The sequence below is a fragment of the Halichoeres trimaculatus genome, unplaced genomic scaffold, assembly GCF_033239565.1.
Source record: "Halichoeres trimaculatus isolate MK-OKI-2021-1 unplaced genomic scaffold, fHalTri1.1 fHalTri1_scaffold_6, whole genome shotgun sequence".
Taxonomy (NCBI): domain Eukaryota; kingdom Metazoa; phylum Chordata; class Actinopteri; order Labriformes; family Labridae; genus Halichoeres; species Halichoeres trimaculatus.
Window position 1 is genome coordinate 3590758 of NW_027437184.1, and position 26995 is coordinate 3617752.

The 26995-nt window shown below is 41.8% G+C and overlaps 1 protein-coding gene across 1 annotated transcript; it reads left to right on the plus strand.

Annotated features, from left to right (window-relative positions):
* Nucleotides 1–229: 229 nt before the first annotated feature.
* Nucleotides 230–26995, plus strand: tecta (tectorin alpha). Its single transcript, XM_074672044.1, has 23 exons — nucleotides 230–293; nucleotides 385–524; nucleotides 621–908; nucleotides 1277–1414; nucleotides 1528–1693; nucleotides 1784–2196; nucleotides 2756–3326; nucleotides 3410–4020; nucleotides 4096–4666; nucleotides 6496–7124; nucleotides 9164–9821; nucleotides 12745–12944; nucleotides 13173–13553; nucleotides 17038–17324; nucleotides 17468–17748; nucleotides 18712–18822; nucleotides 19851–20053; nucleotides 21989–22152; nucleotides 22231–22479; nucleotides 22611–22773; nucleotides 22854–22938; nucleotides 23030–23149; nucleotides 25477–26995. The coding sequence occupies exons 1-23, from the start codon at nucleotides 230–232 to the stop codon at nucleotides 25575–25577; spliced, it is 6594 nt and encodes a 2197-aa protein (XP_074528145.1). The 3' UTR covers nucleotides 25578–26995.

Here is a 26995-nt window from a genome sequence, read left to right on the forward strand (position 1 = left end):
GGGGAGACCTGGGAGCCTGATCTTAAAGAAGTAACGTGACGTTGGTTTGATGGTGTTCCCTCCACTCCACGTTTTCTAACAGGATGGCTGATGAGAAGTTGCCCTATGACTCATGTCTGCCTGATATTTCATTAGCTTTAGCTCTAAATGTAAGGCAGATAAGGTAACAGCCACTCAGATACTCAGATACTCAATCTAGTCATTCTTTTATTGTCTTCCTATTTTCAGAATGGTCAGGCCAGGCTGTCCAGTCATTCTGCTTCACCTCTTCAGCATCTTTGTACAAACACGAGGTATGACGTCAAAGATGTTCAAAGATGGACGGTGCCAAGTTCATTGTTTGTTGTTCAATATTTGAGCTCTTTTACACTGTAATCCTTTCAGCTAGCACTCAGGAGATCCTGTACCCATATGGACCTGGCACCAGAGATCTAGAGACACCAAAGATGGATGATGGGAGTTCTCCTGAAATAAATTTGCTCATTTCCTTCATTTTCTTCAATGTTCCGTACCGTTCCATCTATGTAAGCCTTTACCAAAGTTCTCAGACTCTAGTTATCTCACAATAAGGTAAATATTGTTTTAATTTTTAAGGCAAATGTTGTAATTCCCCTTCACAGGTCAACAACAACGGTGTGATCTCCTTCAACGTACAAGTCAGCCAGTTCACTCCAGAGGCCTTCCCCTTGAGTGACAGCCGGTCATTCATCGCTCCATTATGGGCAGATGTGCACAACGGCATTAGAGGTGATGTTTATTATCGAGAGTCCACAGAACCAGAAATGCTGGAAAGAGCAACACAGGATGTAAGGAAGTACTTCAAAAACATGCCCACTTTCACCGCCACCTGGCTCTTTATCGCAACATGGCACCAAGTCACCTTCTATGGTGGGAGCCAGACAACCCCGGTAAGGATCGGAGCATCAAGGTCTCGATAATTTCCACAAGTCTGAGTCAAAGTCTAGGCAGAAATCTGGGTACATAGCTTTATTAGCACATTAAAGGGGTATTTACATTTTTTCAGTGGGTTTGTTTGAGGCACTCGTCAAAAGGCTAGCTCTACCCCATAATTTAACCTGTCTTAACAAATTCATAATACACATGAGTCTTCGAGTGGAGTGTTTGAAAGTTTCCCCAATTCTTTTGTTGGGCAACTTGTTGGCAGTTAAAAAACCCCCATAAGTTTCAATAATTTTATCCTCCTTGATGTTTCTGTTTTATGAAAATGTATGTTTTGCATTTTGTAAAACTTTTTATTCCTCTCGTTTGGTGAAAGGTGAACACATTCCAAACTGTACTAATCTCAGACGGCGTCTCGTCCTTCTCAATGTTCAACTATGGAGAAATCACATGGAGCACAGGGACAGCCAGTGGTGGAGATCCTTTGACAGGATTGGGTGGAACAACAGCTCAGGTATGCTCACAATACCTTATCGATACATAGAGATCTCGAAAATCTATTTTTGTTAACTGTAGAGTTGAGATAAAACACTTCAGCTCACTCCCTCACACCTTTCCCCTTTTCAGTCAGGTTTTAATGGAGGAGACATTGGTCACTTCTTCAACCTGCCAGGATCCCGGTCCAATGATGTGGTGAATATTGAGCAGACGACTAATGTGAATACCCCAGGACGTTGGTTTTTCCGTGTGGACACTGAGCTGATAGATCCGGCAAATGGCTGCAGCTACAATGGCAAGTTTAACCACCAGTTACCTTGTGCTTTTTTAGAAATGATCCCAAAAAGACTGGAATATATGACATTATTTTTGTCCACCCAAACAGGGCGTTTTTACAGACGAGGAGAAATCTTCTGGTTGTCTGACCAGTGTTCCCAAAGGTGCCGCTGCCTCGACGTCGACAACGAGGTTCAGTGCAGCGAAGCTCCTTGTGGCCAACTCGAAATCTGTGAGCAGCAGGATGGGGCATTTTACTGCCAGCCTACCCGCACCAGCACTTGCGTGGTGTTCGGAGACCCACATTACCACACCTTCGATGGCTTCCTCTATCACTTTCAGGGAACCTGCTCCTACCTGCTGGCTCGGCCTTGCTGGGAGGTTGCGGGGCTTCCTTTCTTCAGTGTGGAAGCCAAAAATGAAAACCGTGGAGTCACATCTGTTTCTTGGCTTAGAGATGTCACAGTGGATGTGTACGGCCATCGAGTCATGTTACCCAAGGGCAGTTTCGGAAGAGTCCAGGTGGGAATCAAGACATACTATGTTGCTCCTCAGTTGGACTTACACTTGATTTTGGTTGTAATCCTGTACATCCCTCCACTAACCCACCCCAGTGAAGTTTCAGAGGCAGTTTTTCCTTGGACTGGGGAACTCCTGGGAAAAGGTGTTGAAGGTTTCAGGTCCTGCATGAGGCAGAAATCCAAGTGTTAATTGATTTCAAGACCAACACTTGGATTCCTGCCCCCTTCAGTTGGCATGTCCACGTCTTGGACAAGATCCCCCAAACAGCTCCACTGGTGTGAGATTAAGTTAAATTAGATCCACGAGAACTTTAGCATCTTTAATGCCAAACACTGGCATCAGTATACAAAAGCAAGCAAATGGGTGATTTTGGCTTGTACAAATTGGAAGTTTAAGAAGATGATCTTAAAATGTGGGCAATTTAACTCCTTCATTTTTTAAACACTGCTTCTGACATCCTTCTTTGAGTACCTTGCGCAGAATTGGAGGCTTTGTTTTCTACCATCATTCATTGTTCCTCTTTGGATAATTCCTGTGTTCTTTTATTTATTCGTCCCAGGTGGATGGCTTGATGAAGACCTTACCAGTTCAGCTCCAGCTTGGCGCCATCAGGGTTTACCAGTCCGGGCTTGCTGTGGCATTAGAAACAGACTTTGGGCTCTTGGTGACCTACGATGGCCAACACTATGCATCCATCTCCCTCCCCAGCTCTTACTTCAACAATACTTGTGGTCTTTGCGGTAACTACAACGATGACCCAGCTGACGATCCGGTGCTTCCTGATGGCTCCCTCGCAGAGAGCGTTGTGGAACTAGGGGGCAGCTGGAGGGCAGAGGATACAGACTGGAGATGTACAGATGGTTGTGCTCAGAACTGCAGCATGTGTGACCCTCAGACAGAGGCCTTTTACTTCCGCCCAGACTACTGTGGACTCATAAACAAAACTGATGGACCCTTCAGGGACTGCAGAGCTGTAGTGGACCCTACAGCCTTTGTGTATAGCTGTGTATTTGACATGTGCAACAACAGAGATAATATCACAACACTGTGCCAGGCAATCCAGGCTTATGCTTTGGCTTGTCAGGCCATTGGTGTCACAATACGACCCTGGAGATCTCGAACCTTCTGCGGTGAGATTCAGTTGGATTTAGTCAGCACATTGCATCATTTAACTTTCTTTCAATGTAATTATTTCTCCTTTCCTGCTTCCTAGCTTTGTCTTGTCCAGAGTTCAGCACCTACCAAGTGTGCACAAGTGCCTGCCCAGCTTCCTGCTCAGATCTAACTGCTCCTTTGTACTGTGCCCACCCTTGCACCGAGGGCTGCCAGTGTGACCCAGGCTACGTCCTCAGCGGCAGCCACTGTGTACAGCGTGAAGACTGTGGCTGTGAGCATAACGACCTCTACTACCCACTCAATTACACATTCTGGGCTGGTCCCGGTGGTGAGGAAGGTGAATGTACACTCCGCTGCAACTGTGGGCTTGCTGGGGAAGTCACCTGCTTCAACGAGTCGTGCAAGGATGGCGAGGTGTGCGCTGCAGAAGTTGGTTTGCTGGGTTGCTATCCTCGAAGGGAAGGGGTGTGCTCCATCACCCAAAACTCAGTGACGTCATCCTTCGATGGCACCTTCCTGCAGTTCCCAGACGACAGCTCGTACTATTTGTTAAAGCTGTGTGGTCCAATTCCAGCGAATGGTTCAATGGTGGAGGTGAAGATAGGCAGGCGATTGGTGAACAAAGGCCCCACTTGGAAAAGGCCTGTGGTAGTCACAGTTGCAAACATGGAAGCTCAGATGGGAGGGTTAGATTTTGAGACAGTGAAGGTCAGTATAAAATCATATTGTGATCCTCTTTGAGCTGCTGAATACCTCCTACTGTTGCACTCTCTTGTGTTCCAGGTGAACGGTGAGCTAGTGGCGCTGCCGTATGTTAATCCAATGGAGACGATGATGATCTACAGAGCACCAGGCAATGCCACAGTGGTGGAGTCCCGGGGACTGCTTCGTGTTCACTACACACGGCAGGGATTCGTTAACATCTCCCTCTCCACTATCTTCTACAACGTCACTTGTGGTCTTTGCGGCGTCTTCAATAGCAACTCCTCCGATGACCTTCGCCTTCCAAATGGACGCCTCGCGGAGTCTACTGAGCAGTTCACTGAGGGCTGGAGGGCCATAGCTGATGACCTCTCCTGTAACGGTGACTGTGATGACTTGTATCGGATGTGCACTGACTTGCGTCTATACCAGAGTCCCTGGATGTGTGGGAACATTAATGATCCTGGGAATAGTTCATTTCTGGCGTGTCATGCAGTGGTCAACCCTTCGCCGTTCTTCAGGAACTGCCTTTATAACATGTGTGTGAAGGAAGGGAACCGCTCAGCCCTGTGCTCCTCACTGCAGGCTTACGCCACTGCCTGCCAGGACGCTCAAGTGGGTCATGCTTCCTGGAGGAGTGCCACAAACTGCCGTGAGTAGATTTATCCCAGGTTTGAGGGAGTGGTTTGATATTTTGATTGCTTGGAATTAAATCCAAAGTATTATTTAAGACCTTATACAGTAGATAGAGGTAAAGTCTGAATCGAGGAAGATAGTCCTCTTCGAAATTCTTGGCTAGCAGTTTTTCCTTTCGCTCCTGTCTTTTGCTTCCTTAGGAGCTCTTAATCATCAGATCATCTAATTCAGAAATCTTTCTCACATGAGCCATTTTGACTAGCCAAAAGGAAAAGTATAGGTGGAATCAATGCTTACATACATGGCTCTGCTCCAACAATTGTTCACATGCAATGAATGTGACATAAACGCTATAACTCAAGAAACCAGTTTCATCACTTACATCTGAAAACTTTTGGCTTTACCCAAAACTCTTACCAAATACATGCTCTGTCGGTCATCAAAGTGTGAGCCTCTAGTGGTTTACTGAGTTGTGTATATGCCCCTGTACGGTGGCTGGTGGGTGTCGGATGGTTTGCAAAAGCCACAACACAAATGCATGAGCAAAAATAGAATGCAAACACCACAACATAACCGAAGTACGGCCAACACGGAAGTTAAAAGGGGTTAGTTATCCCAAGGGGCACAAAAAAGTTGCTATAGTAAGTAAAAGTTTATCTTTTTTAACTTCATCTGTGACAAATAAAGCTCCATAGGGGGTCTCACCTTGTAATATCCTTCAAAGTACTTACATTTCTTAATTTATCGGGAAAATACGTCATTCAAAATTTACCGTTCTGGAAGATCACACAGTTCTTTGGTCATACACTTCTCAAGAATCATCCAAAGAGGAGCTTTTTTCAGTTCAGCATTTATACTGATCGCAAGTAAAGTTTGCAGCGCTGGTCCCAAAAGAATGAGCCCCAATATCTGGGACCTTTTAATATCCTTCATAGTACTTGTATTTTTCTATTTACCGGAAAAATATGTCATCTTATATTTACAGTTCTACAGTTACATTTAGCGGACGCTTTTGTCCAAAGCGAATGAATGAATAATGTTATCAAAGAAGTAACATTTAACACAGGCTATGTTAAAAAAGAAAACAATCATTTACTTACTTTCCCCATTTTTCTTTTCCGTTAGGATAACTATCCTCTTAACTTCCATTGTGTTGTGGCTTTCGCATTTGTGTTGTAGCTTTCGCAAATCACCTGTCACCTACCAGCAATTGCAACTGTACTCCTGAGCATGGTTTCTTTATTCTACCAGATGCTCGAGCTTGGTGCTTCACTCCACCACAGGGCAAATCGACTTAGACTGGAGATGAGACACTTAACCACAAAAAAAATTGGGTCAATATCCAGAATAGCCAGGCCTGAATGCTACCGAAGACAACATGAAGAGGAGCTCAGCATAGAGAAGGAAATCCATTGATTCAGTAATAACTAAAGAAAATGTTCAGTCTTGTAACTTTTGTACCAGGTAACAAGCTGAAAAAAATGGAAAACTGAAATGCAAGCAATTGTTAAGTCCTTTTTAAGTAAAAAACTGACTCATCAACTCAACAAGTGACTTCTTCTTACCCCAGATTTTTGTACTCTTTTCACCAATTTAGATGCCATATTTGTTTATTTAAAACCTAAACTAAGACGTTTTTCTGGTTTTGTCAGATAACAAGTGACAAGTGGTCTAATAAGACCATTTTTACCAACCAGTAAGAGGTAAACGCTTGCTTTAGCAGTGCAGAACCATTCAGTTTTGAGAGTAGAGGTTTTTTAATGGATTGTTATTCTAAAATGAGTGTTACTGCTGTTTTTTTTTTGGTTTCTTCTTCCATCTCTTACCTCCTTTTCTCTCCCTCAGCTCTTCCCTGTCCAGAGAACAGTCACTTTGACGAGTGCACCAGCTCCTGCCCTCTGACCTGCTCCAACTTGGATGAACCAGAGGAGCCGTGTCCTCTGCCGTGCCAGGAGGGCTGCCAGTGTGAGGAAGGCTTTGCGTTGCGTGACGGCCTGTGTGTGGCGCGCAGTGATTGTGGCTGCATGAGCCACGGGCGCCAGTTGGCGACTAATCAGACTTTCTGGACGGACTGGGAATGCCAGGAGCGCTGCTACTGCAACGGCTCAGACAACAGCGTGTACTGTCAGCTCGCACCCTGTCACTCAGAGGAATACTGTCAGGAGAGTGACGGCTTGTATTTCTGCCAGCCGCGCACTGAGGCCCTGTGTGTGGTGGCTGGTTATGGGCATTTCCTCCCTTTTGCTGGCGTACCGTTTGAGCTGCAGAGCTCCTGTACTCTTAGGATGGCAACCACTGACTGTGGGAGAGATAGCACAGACCCCACGGTCATCAGTGAAACCTTCCCTCGGTTCAAACTGGCGGCTCGAAACGAGGAGAGGGACACGGGCCAGGCCATTTGGGTGAGGGGTTTCGTACTGGAGGTGTACGGGTTTGAGATTGAAGTGTCCCGAAGCTACAAAAACACTGTTACGGTGAGTGCATAGTGAATTATCAGGGAAGAGTGTGCTCAGATTAAGTTGTTGACACCTGAGTTGTTCACAGCAGGTGTAACTGATTTTGATTGATCCATTGCACTAACGAGTGTTACTGGAGGTCTATCTGGGCAGGGAGAGCACAGCTTGAGGTTTGGTAGGCAGAGTCTGTGTTGAATTTGATTGTCTGGTGTCTCTTTCCAGAGGCAAGTTTGGGGGTAGGGGTGGGTTGCAGGGGGGCAGTTTTTGACCAGGGTGTGAAGGGTCTCTGATAAGAAGGCTGACCTTCTTATAACCCTGTTTCCACTAAGCAGTTCAGTTTAGGGAAGTGACGAGTCTTTCACCAATTAACGGTCTGCAGTGTTGTAGCTCCACCTTCTGGGGTTGGATTGGTTTAGTCTGGCATCTCTACAGAAGGGTCCAAAAAACTGGGGCGGCTCTTCTCAGTTATTTGGGGATCTGTCCCAGGATTACTCAGTGGAAATGCCATAAAATGCATGCCATGACAAGCCAAACCGAACTGAATGGCTTGGTGGAAACGGGGCTAATGTCTCCATCATGTTGGCATTGTCAATGTTTGAATTAGCAATCTGCAATTGTAACTCCATCATCTATTGACCTGATTTACCAGATAGCTATTTATTGTTGATAATAAATATGTACATTTACTGTTCAAAGGTAAGTTTTTGCTTGAGCATTTTATGAGGGAAAACTTTTTCTGACTACATTTGAAAGGCTAATGTCAATTGTTGAACTCTATTACAGTTCTAGGATTGATTTTGGTGCTGACTACTTTTGCTCTGAAGTCAGATGATGAATTTCTTTTCCAAGATATGATCTTTGAGACAACACACTGTGTTTGTGTAGTTCTGTTTGTAGTTTATCCAAACAGCCACGTATCTCTGTGGCTTCATCTAGACTCGTGTGGTGTATTCTCAGCGCTACAGTAGAGAAGGATGAGGACTCTCCACCTGTTTGAGGTTTCTGAAATGGCAAACCATTGGTATGGTTTGAAATTCTTGCTTTGTTTACCAACATTAGATCCATTATGTCCGACCAAAACCACAAACTGGAAGTGGGGTATCAGTTCAGAAATTAACTGCAAACTACCGGTAAAGCCTTTTCTACAGAAAAGGACTAGGGCCAAAAAGAATTAAAAGAAAAACTAAATTTTTTATCTTATTTCTGTTTTTTTAGACAAAAAAAGTCTGACTTTTGACTCTTTTTCAGAATTATGAGGAAAAAAAAAGTCTGAATTCTAAGTTCAATAAGAAAACATTGTAACAATTTGGATGTTTTTATCCTTTTTTCAGTGGCCCTAGTCCTCTTCCATAGTCCTCTTCCATACTTTGCTGACATGAATCTTAACAAAGACTGATACATTTGACGCCAAACATTTTGCGCCAAAATCGACACAAACCAAAAGTTTCTCACACAAACTTCAAAGTAACTAAACAAGAATCTGACACATGTATTTTATATGCCATTTCATCTCAGGCTGACTTTGTGGAGCAGAATGCGGGCTGAGTCCAGCTGGATTCTGTGTATAACAAGAACGTCATACCTCCTGGTTTCCTCTGTGACCCACAAAGGTCACAGTTGTTGTATTTGCGAGGACATGTTATTTCTAATCAAGCCGATAGAATAACCAGGCAGAGGGTGAATTCCTCTTTGATTGGCTTAAGGTGGATCTAATTTCAATGGGCATCTTTTATCGGGCTGGATTTGGCTCAGACAAACCTCCGACCCTGAGCGACATTTGGACCGGGTTCACAAACCGACTCAAAGATCTGAGGAGGAACAGAAGTGACACATAACCCACCTCACACACATTTTTATTCCCTCCGTCTCTGTCGCTCATATTCATTAGATCATATGAGAGACACATGAAGTTCTGTCAGTGAGTCTTAATGTTGTCCCGGGTTTTTCCCCAAAGTGCAGTTTGAATAGAAACTGACATGGTGTTAGAAATGTCTCATTAGGAATGTGTGTGATCCAGTTTAGATTAAACCACGTTTGATGAATCTCTCCTCACTCAGGTGAATAAAGAGCGTCTGTACCTTCCTCTGAAGCTGGGTCCAGGGAAAATCAACATCTTCACCCTGGGCATGCAGCTCATTCTGGAGACAGACTTTGGCCTGAAGGTGGCCTTCGACTGGAACACTCTGCTCCTGCTGACTCTGCCCCGTGACCTCTACAACACCTGCTGCGGGATCTGCCAGGGCATGCCCTTCTCCCCGCCTCTGTTCACCACCACCGACTGGGGCATGGTGTGGGCCGAGAGGGACACCTTCTGCCAGGTGGGCTGTGGGGACTCCTGCCCACGCTGCGGCCTGGGAGACAAAAGTGAATTAAACGACACTCCTCTCATGGTGGCCGAGGCGAACATGAACGAAGACGACGACAACGGCGGCGGTGAGGTCAACACAGGCATGCGTTTCCACATCGGGGACGGACTGTACGTGTTTGTGGAGCCTGAAGCTGTGAGGCTGTGTGGGCTGATTGTGGATCGAGCCGGTGTGTTTGCCCGCTGTCACAGCAAGGTGGCGCCAGCATTCTTTTATCAGAGCTGTCTGCAGGACACCTGTTTGGATCAGGGGGCTCAGGATACCATCTGTAACTGGCTGCAGATTTATGCCAGCACCTGTCAGACCCAAGGAGTGCCTGTTACCGGCTGGAGGAGCGACACGCCGTGTGGTGAGTGCACCACTGTGTTTAGACCCAGAAAGAAAAAGCATCCAACTGAAACTGGCACAGTGGTTTTCAGAGTTGTGGTTATTTCCCCATAAAGTCTAACTTCTCCTAGTAAACAGTGTCAACACTTTTTGACAGGTTTTCTTCACAAAATGGTCCAGTGAAAAGTAAAAGTAAGAATTTATTTCTTGCTAAAACAAAAATGTGTCACTTTTCTTGATGTTTTTTTCACAAACCAAATATATTTGTGAAAAAACACAATCTTAATCTATTTTGTCCCTTCTGACACACTTAATTTTATCTTCTGTATCATCCTGCTGCTGCTGCTGCCATGATCCAAAACAAAGGCTGTTTTCCAGTATGTAGTATAACTGTTCTGTTGGGTCTTTTTTGTTGTATACTATTATTTTCAGTTCCAGAAGAGGGAAATACAGGCGATGGATTTTAATTTGCCTTTATCATAAATGTACAGCACAAACTTCAGGCAGATCTTGGGATTTTAGTTATTTTGTCAGTTATATCAAAGCAGATTTATCAAATTTGGTTTTTAATCTTACACCTAAAGTTACATTGTTTATCCAAAATAAATCAGGAGAAGATTTTTATTTTTACAGCTGATGGACAAACCACTTCTATATAATCCACGTATAGTATAAAAAGTGAATTACCATACCAGTATGAGTACTCCCTTTTGAGTATTCACCATACCGAGTACCCATACTACTCGACTTTTGATTCTTAAATTTTAATTAATCATGACAGATCATTTTGATCAAAGACAGCACAGTCACTTTGACATTAAGTCCAAATAAGACACGAACAACTATCTCTGAGTTTATCATTTTTGATTAATAAAAAAAATAAATAAATAAAGTTCACAATAAAACTAGCAACTGTTCGAGTTTAGGTATTTTTAAAGTGAACTTAAGTGCAAAATATAACAGTTAAACTATTTTTTGTCCCTGGTTCATTCATGCTGTCTAAACAGGACATGGAGTGGTGTTAAACCGCAGCAATTAGCAGCATCTAGTGGCGATGAGGACTTGCTCGATGTAAGATTTTTTTTTGCCTAGAGTATCTGCTGCTGGTATCTGCAGCCTTCACGTGTACCGATACCTTGAAAAAAGGCTGGTATCGGCTCGATATCTAGTATCGATATCGGTATCGGGACATCCCTAGTTTATATGGGCTAATGAATTTGAAGAAGTTAAAGCCCATTTTATTACAGGAAGTAACAAGATTCACTTAACTTCTATCTTACGGACCGTCCAGCATTAGCTGTGTTGTTGTATTGTAGTTGTAATGCCAACTCATTCCAGTAGATGGCGGTAATTCACCAAAACCTAATACCTGCATAGACAAATGGCATTAGCGCCATGCATTGTGGGAAACAGTAGACCAGGTAGACAGGTATTTTGCATGCAGACATCCAGAGATTTTTGGCATACTGCAGATTTTGCAAGTTTTCCCATACTGACTACTACATACTGAATTTTTAGCCAAGATAGTAGGTACTACTAGTGTAGTAGGCGGTTTGAAAAACAGCCAAAGATACCATTACACCTTTGTCCAATCCATTTCAAACAGAAAAAAGCATGCAGACATCCCAGTTCACATGTCCCTTTGCATAAAATAAAATTAAAGTATACAGGTGCAGTGACTTAGACTGCAAGACTTAAGACCGTGCAGAAGGCCACAGATCTGTGGATAAAGCTAATTCACCAAAGTCTGACTGAAAATGTTCTCTCCCTACATCATAGCTACAAATACATAACAAGCACCAGTGTGGTATCAATTTGAATGAGGATTACAGAAAACAAGTTTCTAAAGAGCTTTTCATTACATTTACTTGATTTCCAATCCAGCACACTGGCAAGAGTCGGTTTTCATAGTGGACTCGAAAGTGTTTCAAAATGCAAAATGACTGTATTTTAAACATACAATCAAGCAAGTGGTTAATTTACACCAACTATTAGAATTCAGTGAGTGCTAACTATTGGAGAGTTTTGGAGAGAAGAGTGGCCGTAAACGAAAAATGAAGTTTGAAGCCATGGAGGTGGAGAAATCAGATGTATGTGTCACAGGCTGCTGCACAGGAAGTGAGAGCTGTGTCCATTGTAGTGCCGCGACTCCCGGGCCATCGACGTGCACAGGAAGCAGCTGGTCGGTGCTGAGTCTGGGCTGACATTGATCATAAATGCCCTGGAAACAGTCCAGAGGTCATTCAGTGGCAGTGGGATGAAAATGGAGGTTCATCTCCTGTGCTCTCCAAAGATCGCAGGAGATGAAAGTTCATCACCTCTACGTTACAACGACTGCAGCTGTTTGTGTGCAACACTGTGCCAGTTTGCACCTGCTTCTCAAACATGCTAAATACAGATGCAAAAACAGCGACCAATAACAGTTTCAGCTTTGATAAATCACTCTGCAAACCCTAAGTGATTATATTTGAATCTCCTCCTTCCCGATATGATTAGCTAATCAAACATCTGTCAAAATATGAATGATTGAATGATTTCTGTTGAACTTCTATCGACCAATGTCTCATATTTCCATCCAGGAAAAGTAATTTGGCGGTATATATCGTTATCGTTTTATCGCCCAGGCCTACCTTGCCAATATGCCTCTTTTCTTCAGACTGTAATCATAAAATCCACCAAACCAGGGTCAAACTCTAGACTGAGATGTTTGGCATTGGCAGAGAAGATTTGGCAAATTTTTCACGGATGCAACCCACAAACTCAGCTCTGCTTCTCATCCTTTAGACAAATGTTTCTTACAAAAGTGGCACCAATTAAAAGGAGATAAACTGGCTTTCCAACAGGATTAGACGTTTGGCTGTAAAGCAGTACTACATAAAGGATTCATCTGCTAAACAGATTTAGATTGTTGTTAATCCACCATGTTTCCCTCCTCCTTCTCCCAGTCCAGAGCTGTCCTCCAAACAGCCACTACTCCAGCTGTGTGTCCGTTTGCCCGCCGCAGTGCGCCCCCGCTCGGGGACAGAGAGACTGCAGCCAGGACTGTGTGGAGGGCTGCCAGTGTGACCAGGGCTACGTGCTCAATGGGAAGAGCTGCATCCTGCCTCAGAACTGTGGCTGCTACACTGATGGCAAGTACTACGAGGTCAGTCTCACATCCAGCATCCAAGCGCTGTTTTCAGGAGTTAACTGTAGAGATGGAAACTGAAAATGATGATCGTTTCCTTGGAACAAATGTACAACTTTAAATAAACTATTCAGATTTCCATTGAATAAATTAAACTTTAACCAGTTTCAACTTATTCCGATCATTTTAGGAAAAGCTGAGAGACTGTTTCATCCCTTGTTTTAACATCAATTCTCCTCCTTTCAGCCCAAACAGCTCTTCTGGAACAGCGACTGCACCAAACGCTGCCAGTGCATCGGGCGAAACCTGATCCAGTGCGACCCCCGGCGCTGTAAAGCAGAGGAGGAGTGCACCCTGCGGTACGGAGTGAGAGGCTGCTTTGCGCGGCGCTCCCAGCACTGCGTGGCGTCCGGCGGTGGAGTGTTCAGGACCTTTGACGGGGCATCACTGAGACTCCCGGCCTCCTGCTCCTTCGTCTTGTCCACAAACTGCCACAAACTGCCTGACCTCTCCTTCCAGCTCATCGCCAACTTTGATAAATGGAGCACGCCCAACCTCACCACCATATCTCATGTGTATCTCTACATCAACGAGGAGAATATTCTCATCTCAGGCAACACGGTCAAGGTCAGCTGGTCTGATGATGTATCAGTTTGAAAGTTAAGCTCATCTTTTTCTTTTGTTGAATCTTCTCTTCATGCAGAAATAATCTGCACTCCTTATTGAATTCCTGCACATTTGGTTCCTTAGTTAGGAAACCGCCCCGGGAACCATCTCTGAAGCTAGACTATCTGCTAGAATAGACGTATTCCAAGAAATGCTGACTGAAACATTGAAATCAGTGAAAGACTCACGCTGGGGTTCAACTTTGTCACCAGAAAGACAGTTTGCTGCCTGAAGCAACACACTGTCTTTCCTCCCCCCTGCAGTGCATCAGCTGTTCAGGCCTGAGGGTTTTGGGGAAAAAAAATTAGCTCCCAACCAAAAAAAAAACAAAAATTGTGCCACTTTCTCAACAGCCCGTGTTGGTAAAACACTTTCTAATTTCTAGTAGCAAACTTCATAAAACCCAGACATAGAAAAATCAACTTCCTCTTTAAGATCTACAGATTTAATATTTTCTCCCATTGCTGTACATCAGTCCAGCAGGCAACAGTTTACAGAGCAAAGCTCAGATAAAACCACTAAAAGTAAACTTTAACACAAGCCAATCCTAATCAAACATATGCAACATTAAGCTATTAGTGCTGACAATGGTTGGTTGGAAAGACCCAAGCACACAACTCACAGGATTGACAGAAATAATCTGTTTTGTAAGAAAAAAAACTTGCAGCCTGAACCCTTAAAACGAAACACTAGGGAATGACAAATATCACTGATGAGCTGGAAAAACACCAAGATAAAAAGTAGTCAGAGAAAATCTTTAAAAAATCAAAGTGAACAAAATAATTTATGCATCAAACTGGTGCAGAAAGTTTCTGAAGACAGAACAGAGATCTGAAAAAGGACAAGAGGAGACAGAGATTTTGCCTGGAGTGAAGAGGCACAGATGGAAAAAATGAAGGATGGGGATCACAATCACTAAGGCAGGAAGTTAAGTGACCTGAAACAAGAGGAGAAACAGACTAATGTATTTGCTGCTTAATAAACAACTCAAACATGAGTTGTCTGAACTGAAGATAAAGGTGCAAACATGACATAACTGATGAAACATGCAAAAAATGTTCAGCACCAAAGTGGCCAAAATTAAACAAGATTACACTTTTTCACAAGTTGTGAAACTTTGATTACTGAATTGACTGCAAAAAAAACTCAAATCTCATTAAGTGTTTTTGTTTATTTTAAGTAGAAGTTGTCTTATTATACTCCATATGAGCCACATTTAACTGGTCAGTCCATAAAAATGTCTTGTTTCAAGTTAAAGGACAAAAATGAGGTCTGAATTGCTTCTAACAAGTGAAAAAAAATTTGCTCAAAACTTTGCTTCAAACTAGAAAAATGTCTTGATACAAGAATTTTTTTTCTTGTTCCATTGGAAGATTTTTTTTTAATTGTTCCAAGAAATTCAGACCTCATTTTGTATTCAAATAACCTAAATTAAGACATTTTTCTTGATTGGCCAGGTGAATGTGGCTCATATTGAATCTAAAAAGACATTTTCTGCTGAAAACAAGACAAAACACTTGATAAGATTTCATTTTCTTGCACTATTTAGGGTGCCAGTTATGTGGGACAGAGTCCTATGCAAAGAGAGGATGTAGTAGACTGCAAAAAACTAAAATCTTATCAAGTGTTTTTGTTTATATTAAGTAAAAATTGTCTTATTATAATCAATATCAGTCACATTCGACTGATAAGTCCAGAGAAAGGTTTTATTTCAAGTTACTTGTAGACAAAATGAGGTCTGAATTAGGGATGGGTACCTTTCAAATTTGAAACAATACGGGGCCAATGCCCGGTACCTGGCAATCAGTAGCTGGCAATCTGTACCGGTACTCAATGGTGCCAATTTTTGGTACTTTTTTGTGTTTGTGTGGTAAACAATATCAATTTGTTTAATAAAAAATAGTTTAAAAAAAATTCAATTTAACATGTGTATTCTTCAATATATAACCTTGCAATGCTGTGTTCATGTCCAGTATGGGAAATCACCCCACTCCACTCCCTCACAGTCACAAGGATGCATTTAGGTACCTAAACATGGTACCTTTTGGTTTTATGCAAACTGGTACCTGGTACTTTTGACAGAATTCGATCGGTACCTATAAAAGTATCTAATTCAGTACCCATCCCTAGTCTGAATTGCTGTAACAAGTAAATAAAAATCTGCCAATTGAATGAGAAAATTTTCTTTTACAAGCATTTCCGACCTCATTTTTGTCTGTACACAACTTGAAACACAACATTTTCCCAGACTGGTCAGGTGAACGTGGCTCATATTAAAGTCACAAAGATATTTTCTACTGAAAAAAGACAAAAAAAGACTTGATACGATTTTCAGTTTTTTGCAGTGAAATATCTTTAACTCCAAGAAATGCAGTTCATATCACAGCAAGGCAGGTTTCTCTTTGTGAAGCACATTTTGGCTTTTCAAAGCAGGCAGAGATGGGCTGTTAATGTAAGACCAGGGTTTTATTTAGACCAGTACACTCCTGTCTGCTGTACTCCAACTATAAAACTGAAACCCCCTGGTGTACTGGGACCTCTTACTGGCTGCCAGTGCCCTTCTCAGTATAATAACGACTAGAATATATGAATCATGGGGCACTATGTGTCTCTTAAGTCCTTCAGTCATCTGTTGTGTCAAATAAATACCAATTCATGAGTATAAATTAATCTTCGTCTTTGCAAACTTATAAGTACACACAAAAAAAAAAAAAGCAGTTTTTATCAGTGACCTCTCAGTCTGAGTCTGAGAATTTACTTCTATGAGGATATCAGTGTTTGGTCTGTTTTCAAATACTTCAGTCCTCCTCTAATAGACCTGTTATCGTAATAAGACCATTTCTGTTTCCCTCCAAGAAACTCAACAAACACTTTCTGTTCAAACCTCCATTTCTCTCCAGAAAACCTTCGAGGACTTTTTACCGTCCAAATAACCAATTACCACAAATAGCCCAGTGCAGCTCCTGTGTTTCAGTCCCTGGGCCTTTTTATTACAGTCTGAGTGAACTCACAGAGGTACTTAATGATTTTCTGATTGCCCTCAGCTTTGGATCTCATTGAGTCATTATCCGGCTTTATCTAAGCGAGTCATTCACAGACATTTTTCTTTTTTTCTGAACTGCCTATCAGAGGTAATGAGTTCAAGTGGCTGAGGCCATTTTCAGAGGAACACAGAGTAATTAGAGCTCCACTTCAGACTGTCATGATCTCTGCTTTGGGCTGTCTGCCTTTAAATAAAGCCTCTCAGTTCAAAGGTTTGGCTACTAAGAAATCTTTTTACGCAGATGATACCATCATTTACATTCCTGCTTTTACAGATTAATCCAAAGCCTCCTCTGTGTTTGTAAATGTCATTCAGCTCAAAACTGGCCCTGATACTTTAATCAAGCATCTTTGTTGTCAAGTACTTCAAACTGTTGGGATTTCCCTCTTCTTGCCCGTACAGGTCAACGGTACACCGGTGTCAGTACCGTTCGTCACAGGCCTGATGACCCGTCTGTCCACATCTGAAGGTTTCATCGTCATCGACACGCCTCAGGACATCCAGGTCAGGTATAACCACTTCAACACCCTCAGCATCACGATGGGTCAGCGGCTCCAGAACAAGGTGTGCGGACTCTGCGGGAACTACAACGGAGACCCCAGTGACGACTACATCACCTCCAGGGGCAAACCGGCCGTTAGCGCCTTGGAGCTCGCACAAAGCTGGAAAACCAACGGTATGCAGAACAGGTGGGTCAGACCTGAACAAGCAAAGGAGGAATCTCATCAGTCGTCCTTAGAGTAAAACTGGCTCTCTTCGACGTTTGAAGAAACCCAGGGCAGAAGAAGAAGAACTGGATAGATGATGTAAAACTCCTTTTTTTTTCTTCCAGCTGTGATGAAACCCAGTACGTCGCTCTGGCTCAGTCCTGTGATAACACCGCCGTGGTGGCCCTACAGGGCGAAGACGCCTGTCAGAAGCTCACCCAGCTGAAGGGTTTCTTCCAGCCCTGCCACGGCCTGCTGGATCCTCGACCGTTCTACCAGTCCTGCTACCTGGACGGCTGCTACAACCACCGCAAGGCTCAGGTCTGTGGCTCGCTGGCTGCATACGCAGAGGCCTGCCGCTCCCTGGGGACCCTCACCACCAAGTGGATCACACAGGAGAACTGCTGTAAGGGCACCGCGGGGCACCACTTAGACCAGTAGTTTATCCTCACTGTGGTTATTTCAAATCTCTGTTTCTTATATTAAAACGATGTTGTTTTTTGCAGCCGTCTGAGTCTTAGTTTTAGTGTTTTGGACAAAACTGTGAATTAGTTCCAGTCACATTTTAGTAATTTCCTTATGTTACACTGCAAAAAAATGAATTTTTATCCTGTGTTTTTATTTTATTTTTCATAGAAAATGCCTCTTTAGACGTAAAATAAGCCACATTCACCTGACCAGTCCAGAAAAATGTCTTATTTCAATATATTTAATTCTATTTAAAGACAAAAATGAGGTCTGAATTGCTTGTAATAAGTTTAAAAAATCTGTTACTCGTTTTGAGACTTTCAAGCAAATTTTTTCTAGTTAAATTGGCAGATTTTCTTACTTGTTACAGCAATTCAGACCTCATTTTTTTTCTTTAAAACCCTTGAAATGAGTCATTTTTCTGGACTGATCAGTTGGATGTGGCACAAATTGAGTATAATAAGACAATTTTTACATAGAATAAGACAAAAACACTTGATAAGATTTCAGTTTTTGCAGTGTAAAGTTTTAGTCCAGTTTTAGTAAACCGAAACCCCCTAAAATTTTTATCTTTTTTAGTCAAATTTATTCCATATTTCTCCATTAAACTTTATATTTCCAATTTTTTTTTTTCATGAATTGATTGATTGAATATATCAGAAAACTAATGGTTTTGCATTTTAAGATTACTCATTAGACTGGTTAATAGTTTGATAATATACAATAGCTCTGTGTTGAACTTAAAGTCTGTTTCTGTTAATCATAATTTATAATTTAACGTATTATTTACTCTTCATACCGAGTCCATGTTTGCTCTTACCTTGGTTTCTCATTATATGTTTACATTAAGTTAGCTAGCATTGTGTGTGACAGCTAACCTTGTGTGTGGACCTGTCTTTAGCAGAATGGATCTACGACCCCTGTGCAGGAGAGATCTGCACAAACTTCACCTGTGAGCTGGAGAACGGAGGGGACCTGTGCGGCTGCCCGGAGTTACCCACCAGCACGGGAGGTGAGCGCTTCAGAAACACCTGAAAGAAAAGAAATCGTCACACAATCAATTGGGGTTTCTTTTTTGGCAATATCAAAATCAAGGTTTTATTTCAAATTCAAATTCTTCATTTCAGTCTTTGTTCATTAACTGGATCAGAAAAAGTTGCTACTTTTCTCCAGCAGAGGGCGAAACGTTTTTCTCTGACTCATGTGATTTGCATTTTATGGGAAAGCATGGCTCCCGATAAAGTCTGTAGACATCATCATCATTTAACTTTTGCACATGGTCAGGAAAAAAAAAATATACTAAAAACCACAAGAATTGCAAATATCGAAGAATCGCAATTTGAAACGAATTGGCACCTCAGAAATCTGAATAATCACAAGAAGCATATTAGGAGGATAGCATATCATCCCAGTCCTGGAAACATCTGTTCAACGCGTTTCATTGATAGATTATCATATATATCTGAGTCATGTATGTTCCTGGTATTTGAACCACTTCACATGAAAATATACTCAATTAGGTAAAATTGTTAAAGTGCAGTTACTTGTAAAGCAGCTCCATCAAATTAAATGAAAAAGTTTGAAAAAGTTTGGACACCCCTGGCTGAAGATATTTTGGGCAGATACTTAAAGAAATTTCTGTGTTGCAGTGTCCCATTAATATGTCACTTGTTAAGAACTATTAACGTGATATCTGTGCCAATAAAAAATATATATTTTCCTTACGTTCAGGGTCACAAACATGTTGACAACTCTAAAACTTTGTTCTCTGAACTTTATTTTTCTACAGTAAGGCTTCCAAATAGTACCCCTGAAATTTTGTGTAGCTGAGTATGAATTTAAATAAGTCTGGCCTTAAAAATTCAAGATATTTCAGAAAAAAAAAAAAAAAAAAAGTGCCTTTGCCTGTGAAGAGTCATAAACTCTCAGGGGGGACAAATAAAGTCTTAACACCAGCATCAAAAGCATCACCTTTCGTAATCAATACCACTGATCTCATATTATCAGGTCAAGCTGTGAATGTCTGTCTGTGGTCAGCAGGTGATGATGACATCATCCAGGCGGAGGTGACCTGTAAACACGCTCAGATGGAGGTCTCCATATCAAAGTGTAAACTCTTCCAGCTGGGCTTCGAGCGAGAGGACGTCAGGATCAACGACGAGCGCTGCGCCGGTATCGAAGGAGAGGACTTCATCTCCTTCCACATCAACAACACCAAGGGCCACTGCGGCTCCATCGTCCTGGTCAGTTTGTTTTCACTCGCTATCTTTAATTTAGAGGGGCTGTGAGGAGTTTGAAAGTGATCTTGAAAAAGTCACTAACGTTACACATTACAGAAACGTCTCACAGCACCGGGCTGTCAGTAGCGCTACGTATGAACGGCGCTACGTATGAACTGACAGTTAGCTTGTTGTCACGTTAGCATACAGATACGTCGTAGCACCGGGCTGCTAGTAGCGCTACATTTAGCCGGCTACTGACGTACGTTACAAACTTATGTTAGCTTGTTGTCGCATTTCAAACAACAGTGCTACGTAACTCTACTTATAAATACCTTACCTCGTCGCGTTGTATCCAGTTAAAAGTTGACTTGAACCGAGAAAATTTGTTCCAAAACAAACACAGGTCTGGTATAATAGTCACTGTCTCATGGAAGCGTGTATGAGACTCCAGGCCAGAGGCGGCGCTGCAGTCCATTTAAAACAGATCCTCCTTACAGCATTTAAGGGAAGGTTGCTGTTGATTCTTTGCATGATACCTGTGTTAAAACATATCCTTGGCACTCTTCAAAAGTTTGTCTACTTTTCATGACAAGCTACTTAAGCCCATAGACTGTACATAGAGTGGACAGCGTGGCTCCGCCATTTATCATTGTACGGTTTTGAAGCCAAAATATCACCGTCTCAGGCGCCACCATTGTAGCAGTTTGTAGCCAGATTCTGCGCAGTAGAGACTGAGGGATTCTGGGAGAATCTGAGTGGAGCTGGATGACAAAAATGATAACTATTTTTTTTTCTTTCGAGAGTCTAATCACTTCCTGTCTCTACCTCCCGATATATTTTGCGATCCCCGAAAAAAATACAGTAGAACGGCATCTGTCAATCATCGTTAAACGTTACATAAAGCCTTGTTTTTAACCTCGTATAACTAATGAAAACGAAACTTTTCAGAAAAAAAGAGGAATTGGATACAAGACAGCCAAATAATATCTTCAAATCACCACAACAATCGGATGTGAGAAAAAAATTCTACGAGGTGTAATAATTTTTTAAAGTTTGACCACAGCCCATCTGGAATGGCTGGAAAGCCGTATTTTTAAACCTATACTGCAGCCATCCACCAGGGTGAGCAGTTTTTGTGGAGAACTCACTTCAAGCCGAGCAAGCGGACGTCCATTTTTTTTAGTCTATGCTTAAGCCCCTTAACTTCGCTCATTTCACATGGCAAATAACTGAAATCTTATTAAGTGTTTTTGTCTTATTTTTAAGTAGGAAATGTCTTTTCAGACTTAATATGAGCCACATTCACCTGACCGGTCCAGAAAAATGTCTTATATCAAGTTATTTAAAGGCAAAAATGAGGTCTGAATTGCTTGTTAAAATAAAAAAATAAAAATAAAAAACTGCCAATGATTAAAAAAGTTACTTGTATTAAGACACTATTCTTGTTTTAAGCAAATTGTCAAGCTAATTTTTCCAGATATTTTTTACTTGTTACAAGCAATTCAGGCCTCATTTTTGTCTTTGAAATACTTGAAACAAGACACTTTTCTGACCTAATCAGCTAAATGTGGCTCATATTGAGTAAAACAAGACAATTCTCATCTAAAATGAGACAAAAACATTTGATAAGATTCCAGTTTTTTGCAGTGCAGCCTTTGCCATAGTAATCATGCAGAGTATACATGTGCATCTGTATCTGCTAATAACAGATTCAGTTTAGAAAAAAAATAGCATTTCTGTTAATATAAAGGCTTATAAAATGATGCTTGTATGATGGAAACACAACTGACTATTCACAAGAAAACATCATTAACCCCACAATTTCTAAGAGAATAAACTTATCATGTGTCCCAAATATCTAAATTACCGTAATAACTGTAATAAGGCTCCAAACTGATGCTCTCCAGCATTCCTCTCTTATTTTTTGATGTCAATGTTTTGTTTCCTGTCCGACAGTCGAACGGCACTCACATCATGTACAAAAACACGGTGTGGATAGAGAGCGTGAACAACACCGGGAACGTCATCACCAGAGATAAAACCATTAACGTGGAGTTTTCCTGCGCTTACGAACTGGACCTGAAGATCTCCCTGGAGACCGTCCTCAAACCCATGCTCAGGTCAGACAGAGAACAGACACACCTGTGCTGTACTAAAGTCAGGTAGGAGACATGTCACAGACTTCGTTTCTCCTGCAGTGTGATCAACCTGACCTTACCGACCCAGGAGGGGAACTTCATCACCAAGATGGCTCTGTACAAGAACAGCTCGTACCGCAACCCGTACAGGGAGGGCGAGGTGGTGCTGAGTACCAGAGACATCCTGTTTGTGGGCGTGTTCGTGGAGGGGGCGGATGAAAACCAGCTCATCCTCATCGTGAACATGTGCTGGGCGACGCCGTCACGCTACAGCAGCGACAGACTGCGCTACATCATCATCGAGAGAGGGTAGGCCGACACGATCAAACACACAACCAGCCGTGGATGAAGCAGATCTGAGTGTTGACACAACTTTACACAATATTCAAACTTCATAGATTTAAATTCTGACACATTGATGGGTTTTACTTCCTCTCCAGGTGTCCGAACATCAAGGACAACACCATCGGCATGGCGGAGAACGGCGTGTCGCTCACCTGCCGCTTCCACGTCACCGTCTTCAAGTTCATCGGGGATTACGACGAGGTCCACCTCCACTGTGACGTCTCGCTGTGTGACTCAGAGACCAACGCCTGCAAAGTGGTGAGAGAAATGTTTACCTGAAGTTAAAGAGGTGATGAACCCGTGGATTCTGTGTTAATGTGTTTGTGCCGTCCATCCAGAACTGTCCGCACAAGAGGAGGATGTACTCCGAGGACGGCAACCACAAAGAGCACATACTGAGTGTGGGGCCCATCAGAAGGAGAGGTGGGTAATTTTTAAAGATGAAGAGACGTTTCTGCTTATTTTATTCTGGTTTTTCCAGCACAGCAGTGACTCACATTTCATGGTTTCTTAGAGTCCGACTGGTGTGAGGAGGATAACGGAGGCTGTGAGCAGATCTGCACCAGTAAAGCATCCGGACCCATCTGCAGCTGTGTGACTGGGATGCTGCACTCAAATGGGAGAAGCTGCAGAAGTAAGGATGAACACACACTCACACAAAGAAGAGAGTTTAAAACTTAACATTTGGCTGATTCACAACCAGAGCTGCCAGAGCTCACTTATTATCTAGTCAGAGGTGAAAGATCGGCGTGTGAGTCTTGTAAAAGTGGAGACACTTGTCACAGTTTGCAGAAAAGCACCCCCAAAAAATTAAATTTAAATTAGTAAAACCTCAGTAAACTGGGTCATATCTTTGATCATAACTTTGAATTCCTCCCATCAACCAACCAGACAATCCTGGGTGCTGCAGACTGATGCTCTCCAACCTTTAACCCCAGGATTCAGAACAGTGAATCTTCCGTACAGGAGGCCTAAAGGGCAACACATTAGCATTTTAACAGCATTGAAAGAAATTTGTCATTAACTCTCTGGTGCATATTGGTTCCCTTAATTAAAATGGTCTCTACCGAGGAACCGTAGACTGTAAATAGAGAGGACAGTGTGGCTCCACCATTTACCATTTTACAGTTTTGAAGCCAAAATACGAGGGCTGAACGATCTTCCACATTATTCACTAAACACAAGCAATAAATCATTCTGTAGTACAACCAACACGACATACAATACTGCCAACATATAAACAATACTTTCCTGTAGGCCAGGCCTACATGTTATGATGAAATGAGATAAACTGATGCATGAATTGATATGAATAATGTGTCTTTATTTAACTATTACAATCACATTAGAATATTGACCAATTGATTTAACTTCAAGCCTTGTAGATATGTTACAGTAATATGAAAAAAAAATGAATCTCACACTAAATAAAGTGCAGCAATGTGAATAAGACCAAATCTCTGGCTCAACCACTGAAATATGTCAACAGGTGGAGTCCACGTTTTTATAAAATAAAATAAAAAAAACACTGAGTATCAAAATCTAAAATTTAAAAATCTCACTGATCTCTCATCAGTAACAAAACACAAACTAAAGTGCAGAACTATAAATAAAAATAGTTGAAATATGGAAACGTGTGGATTGCACTTATTGAATGCACTTTAAAACTTTTTTTTTAATAAGAGTCTTTGTGATTTAAAAAATTGGTCACAGGGGACGTGTCCCGTTGCCGTGGGCTAGGCCGAGTCAAAGTCCAGGGTTGCCGTTCAGTCCCAGTTCGCTGCAGGTTGCAAGTGTTGTAAAACCTTGTTTTCAACCTCCAACAACTAATTCTTAACTTAACTTTTCAGAGAAGAGAGGACTTGAGTACAAGGCAGCAAAAAAATATCTTCAGATCACCACAACAATTGGATGTGAGAACATTTCTACCAGGTGTATTTATTGTTCAAAGTTTGACCACAGCCCATCTGAATGACTGGGGAGACAGATATTTTACTCATACTGCAGTCACCCACCAGGGGGAGCAGTTTTTCTGTCGATTTCACTTTGATGTCCAGTTTTTTTTTACAATCTATGGACGGAACCATAGACTGTAAAAAAATAGACGTCATCTTGCTAGACTGGACGCAAGGTTGCCACAAAAACTGCTCCCCCTGGTGGCTGGCTGCAGTATAAGTAAAAAAAATCTGTTTCCTTAGTTATTCCAGTGTTATTTTTGAATACCTGTTTCAAATAAGCAGTAAATAACCATTAACTATGTGTCAACTGAAGTGTTGTCTGAATGTCCTGGTTTATGTGGTCCACAGGAGCAGACATGTCTATAACTTTCTAAAAAGAAATCAAATATAAAATGCTCTAGGAAGAAAACACAACAAGACAAAAAATCTAGACACAGGCATCAAAGGGTTAAAGAAACTAGCATAAAAACACAAGTAATGGCAAATCAGTGGTATCCTCTGAGCAAAGGGTTACTCTAAGTTACTATATTGTAATGTTGAAGTCTTCTGCTTCTCTGTCTCTCCCTTAAACACCAGTAGGAGGCTGTAAAACATTACCTGACAGTTGATTATTGAGTAACACACCCTGGATATAATCATACGATAGAGGATGGAGGCTTGAGGGTAGCTGCGTCACAGCTGCTGATGTAAAAATAGCAGAGTTAATCTCAAAGGCCTTGGGCCAGTCTTAAATTAAACCTTTTATGTTTTTTATCTGATACATGATGAGGAACAAAACACTCTTCACCCACGTATTTACAACCAATAAGTGAGCTTAAGAGTGGTGTGACTTTTTCTTTAGCACAGTGAAACAAAATGTTATGAGTCAAGTTCTTCAAACAGGCTGAATCAGTTTGAGTGAGTGAGTGACTCTGCCTGATTTTGCAATAAGTATTTGTTTTCTTCTATTATAAGAAAAGCTCACAGTGCATTCTGTATAACTAATGTTTTCTTGTTTTCCCAGCTGTGAGCTCGGGCTCTAAATCCACACCTGCGATTTCTCTGCTGAGCATCAGCGCTGTGATCTGCATACTGCTGGCTCGTATTTATACTCTCTTCTCCTAACACCCTGTGAGCAAAGAAAGAAAACACATAAAGACTTGAATATGCACAAAGTTCAGCGGTGATTATCCTGTAGCTTGGTCGTCTTTTAGTCAGAGTTCACTGTCGATGCACACGTTGTCAAATCCAGATTTTGATGCAACTGTCGGTTTGTAAATCTGAGATTCAGCCCTACGTTTCCTGTCATTCTTCAGCTTCACCTCCTTGTTATCTATAGTTTTTTGCAAGATGGAATTTTTAACCATGAAATTTTTATTTTTTAAATTGGTGTTGTCTCTGTCTTTTTTGGAAACTGCCAGTAGATGGCGCCAAAGAAAGGAAAAGAAATATCCTGACACCACACGTTGGGTCAAAAGTGCAACTTCTCTGAATTACATTACATCTCCTTAACACCACAGATACTTGTATTAAAAGCAGACGCATCAGCCTTAGCCATCTTTATGAATTCCAACCATTTCTTAACTCTCATTTGGGCTCATTATGAACCGTGTAGGAGCTAAACGCTACCTCTGTAGTTAATTTTAAATGAGTGGTTGCATAACGTCCAGCAGGAATGCAGCTGGAGAGAGCAATAGTCCAGTCCTCTGTGATATGCAAATCTGCCAAGTCTGATCTGGATCCTCTCCAAAATTTTGAAGATTCACGCTCAAGCCCTGGGATAATTATCTTTGAATAAGTCTGCTTGATCAATTTGTGCCTTGAGAAACGCTCTGCAGTGAATTTGTTTCAGAATAAACCAGAGCAGAGCAAATTTACTCTCTATTTGACCCTTGAGAGCAACAGTCGATATTTTTATTATGCTTAACCGAGAAAACCAGTATTGGTTTGGGGTGAGTCCACAGATCATGCATGGAAATGTCTTCATAAACGGTTTGTTTTGGAGTTTCTGAGTGAAGTGAGTATTTATGTGTGAGAAAAGACCCTTTTTGAATCAACTCTCTTCTGCTTTAAGTCATTTTTTGCTAGCTTCCTGCTCATTGTGCTGCTGTGTGCCATTCAAATATTTCATTTCTATCATTTCTGAGTTAATTAGAGACAGAACTGAAACACTCCTGCCATAAATATTTCATGTTGGCTCCCTCCATTTGATCCTGAACATTAAGACAGGACGTACTTTCATCAACACAGTTTTGTTCTTTTCGGTTAATACTTCCTGTTCAGCACTTTACGTGTTGTAAATGTCCGAGTACGTCATCCATCATTCCTGGAGCCGTTCAGTGTTTTTACCTGAAGTAACCCACTTTCCATGTAGATGCTCACTGAGACGTTTTTCCCTGTTAGGCCTGTTTTCTACTTTATGTGTACAAATGTACAGTCCTTGTCAGTTTGGTGGTTTATATCGTGACTTTTTTTTAATAATTAGTTTCTTTTTTGATGTTTAAAAATGTGATAAAATGTGTTTTATTCTTTGAGAACAGGAC

What these genes read in the sequence shown, in the direction of transcription:
- tecta (XM_074672044.1), top strand. Translation starts at nt 230, where the DNA reads ATGGTCAGGCCAGGCTGTCCAGTCATTCTGCTTCACCTCTTCAGCATC. An exon ending in ACCAACGGTATGCAGAACAG is followed by an intron (nt 17,325 to 17,467) that starts GTGGGTCAGACC and finishes TTTTTCTTCCAG; the next exon opens with CTGTGATGAAACCCAGTACG. An exon ending in GGGGCCCATCAGAAGGAGAG is followed by an intron (nt 22,939 to 23,029) that starts GTGGGTAATTTT and finishes ATGGTTTCTTAG; the next exon opens with AGTCCGACTGGTGTGAGGAG.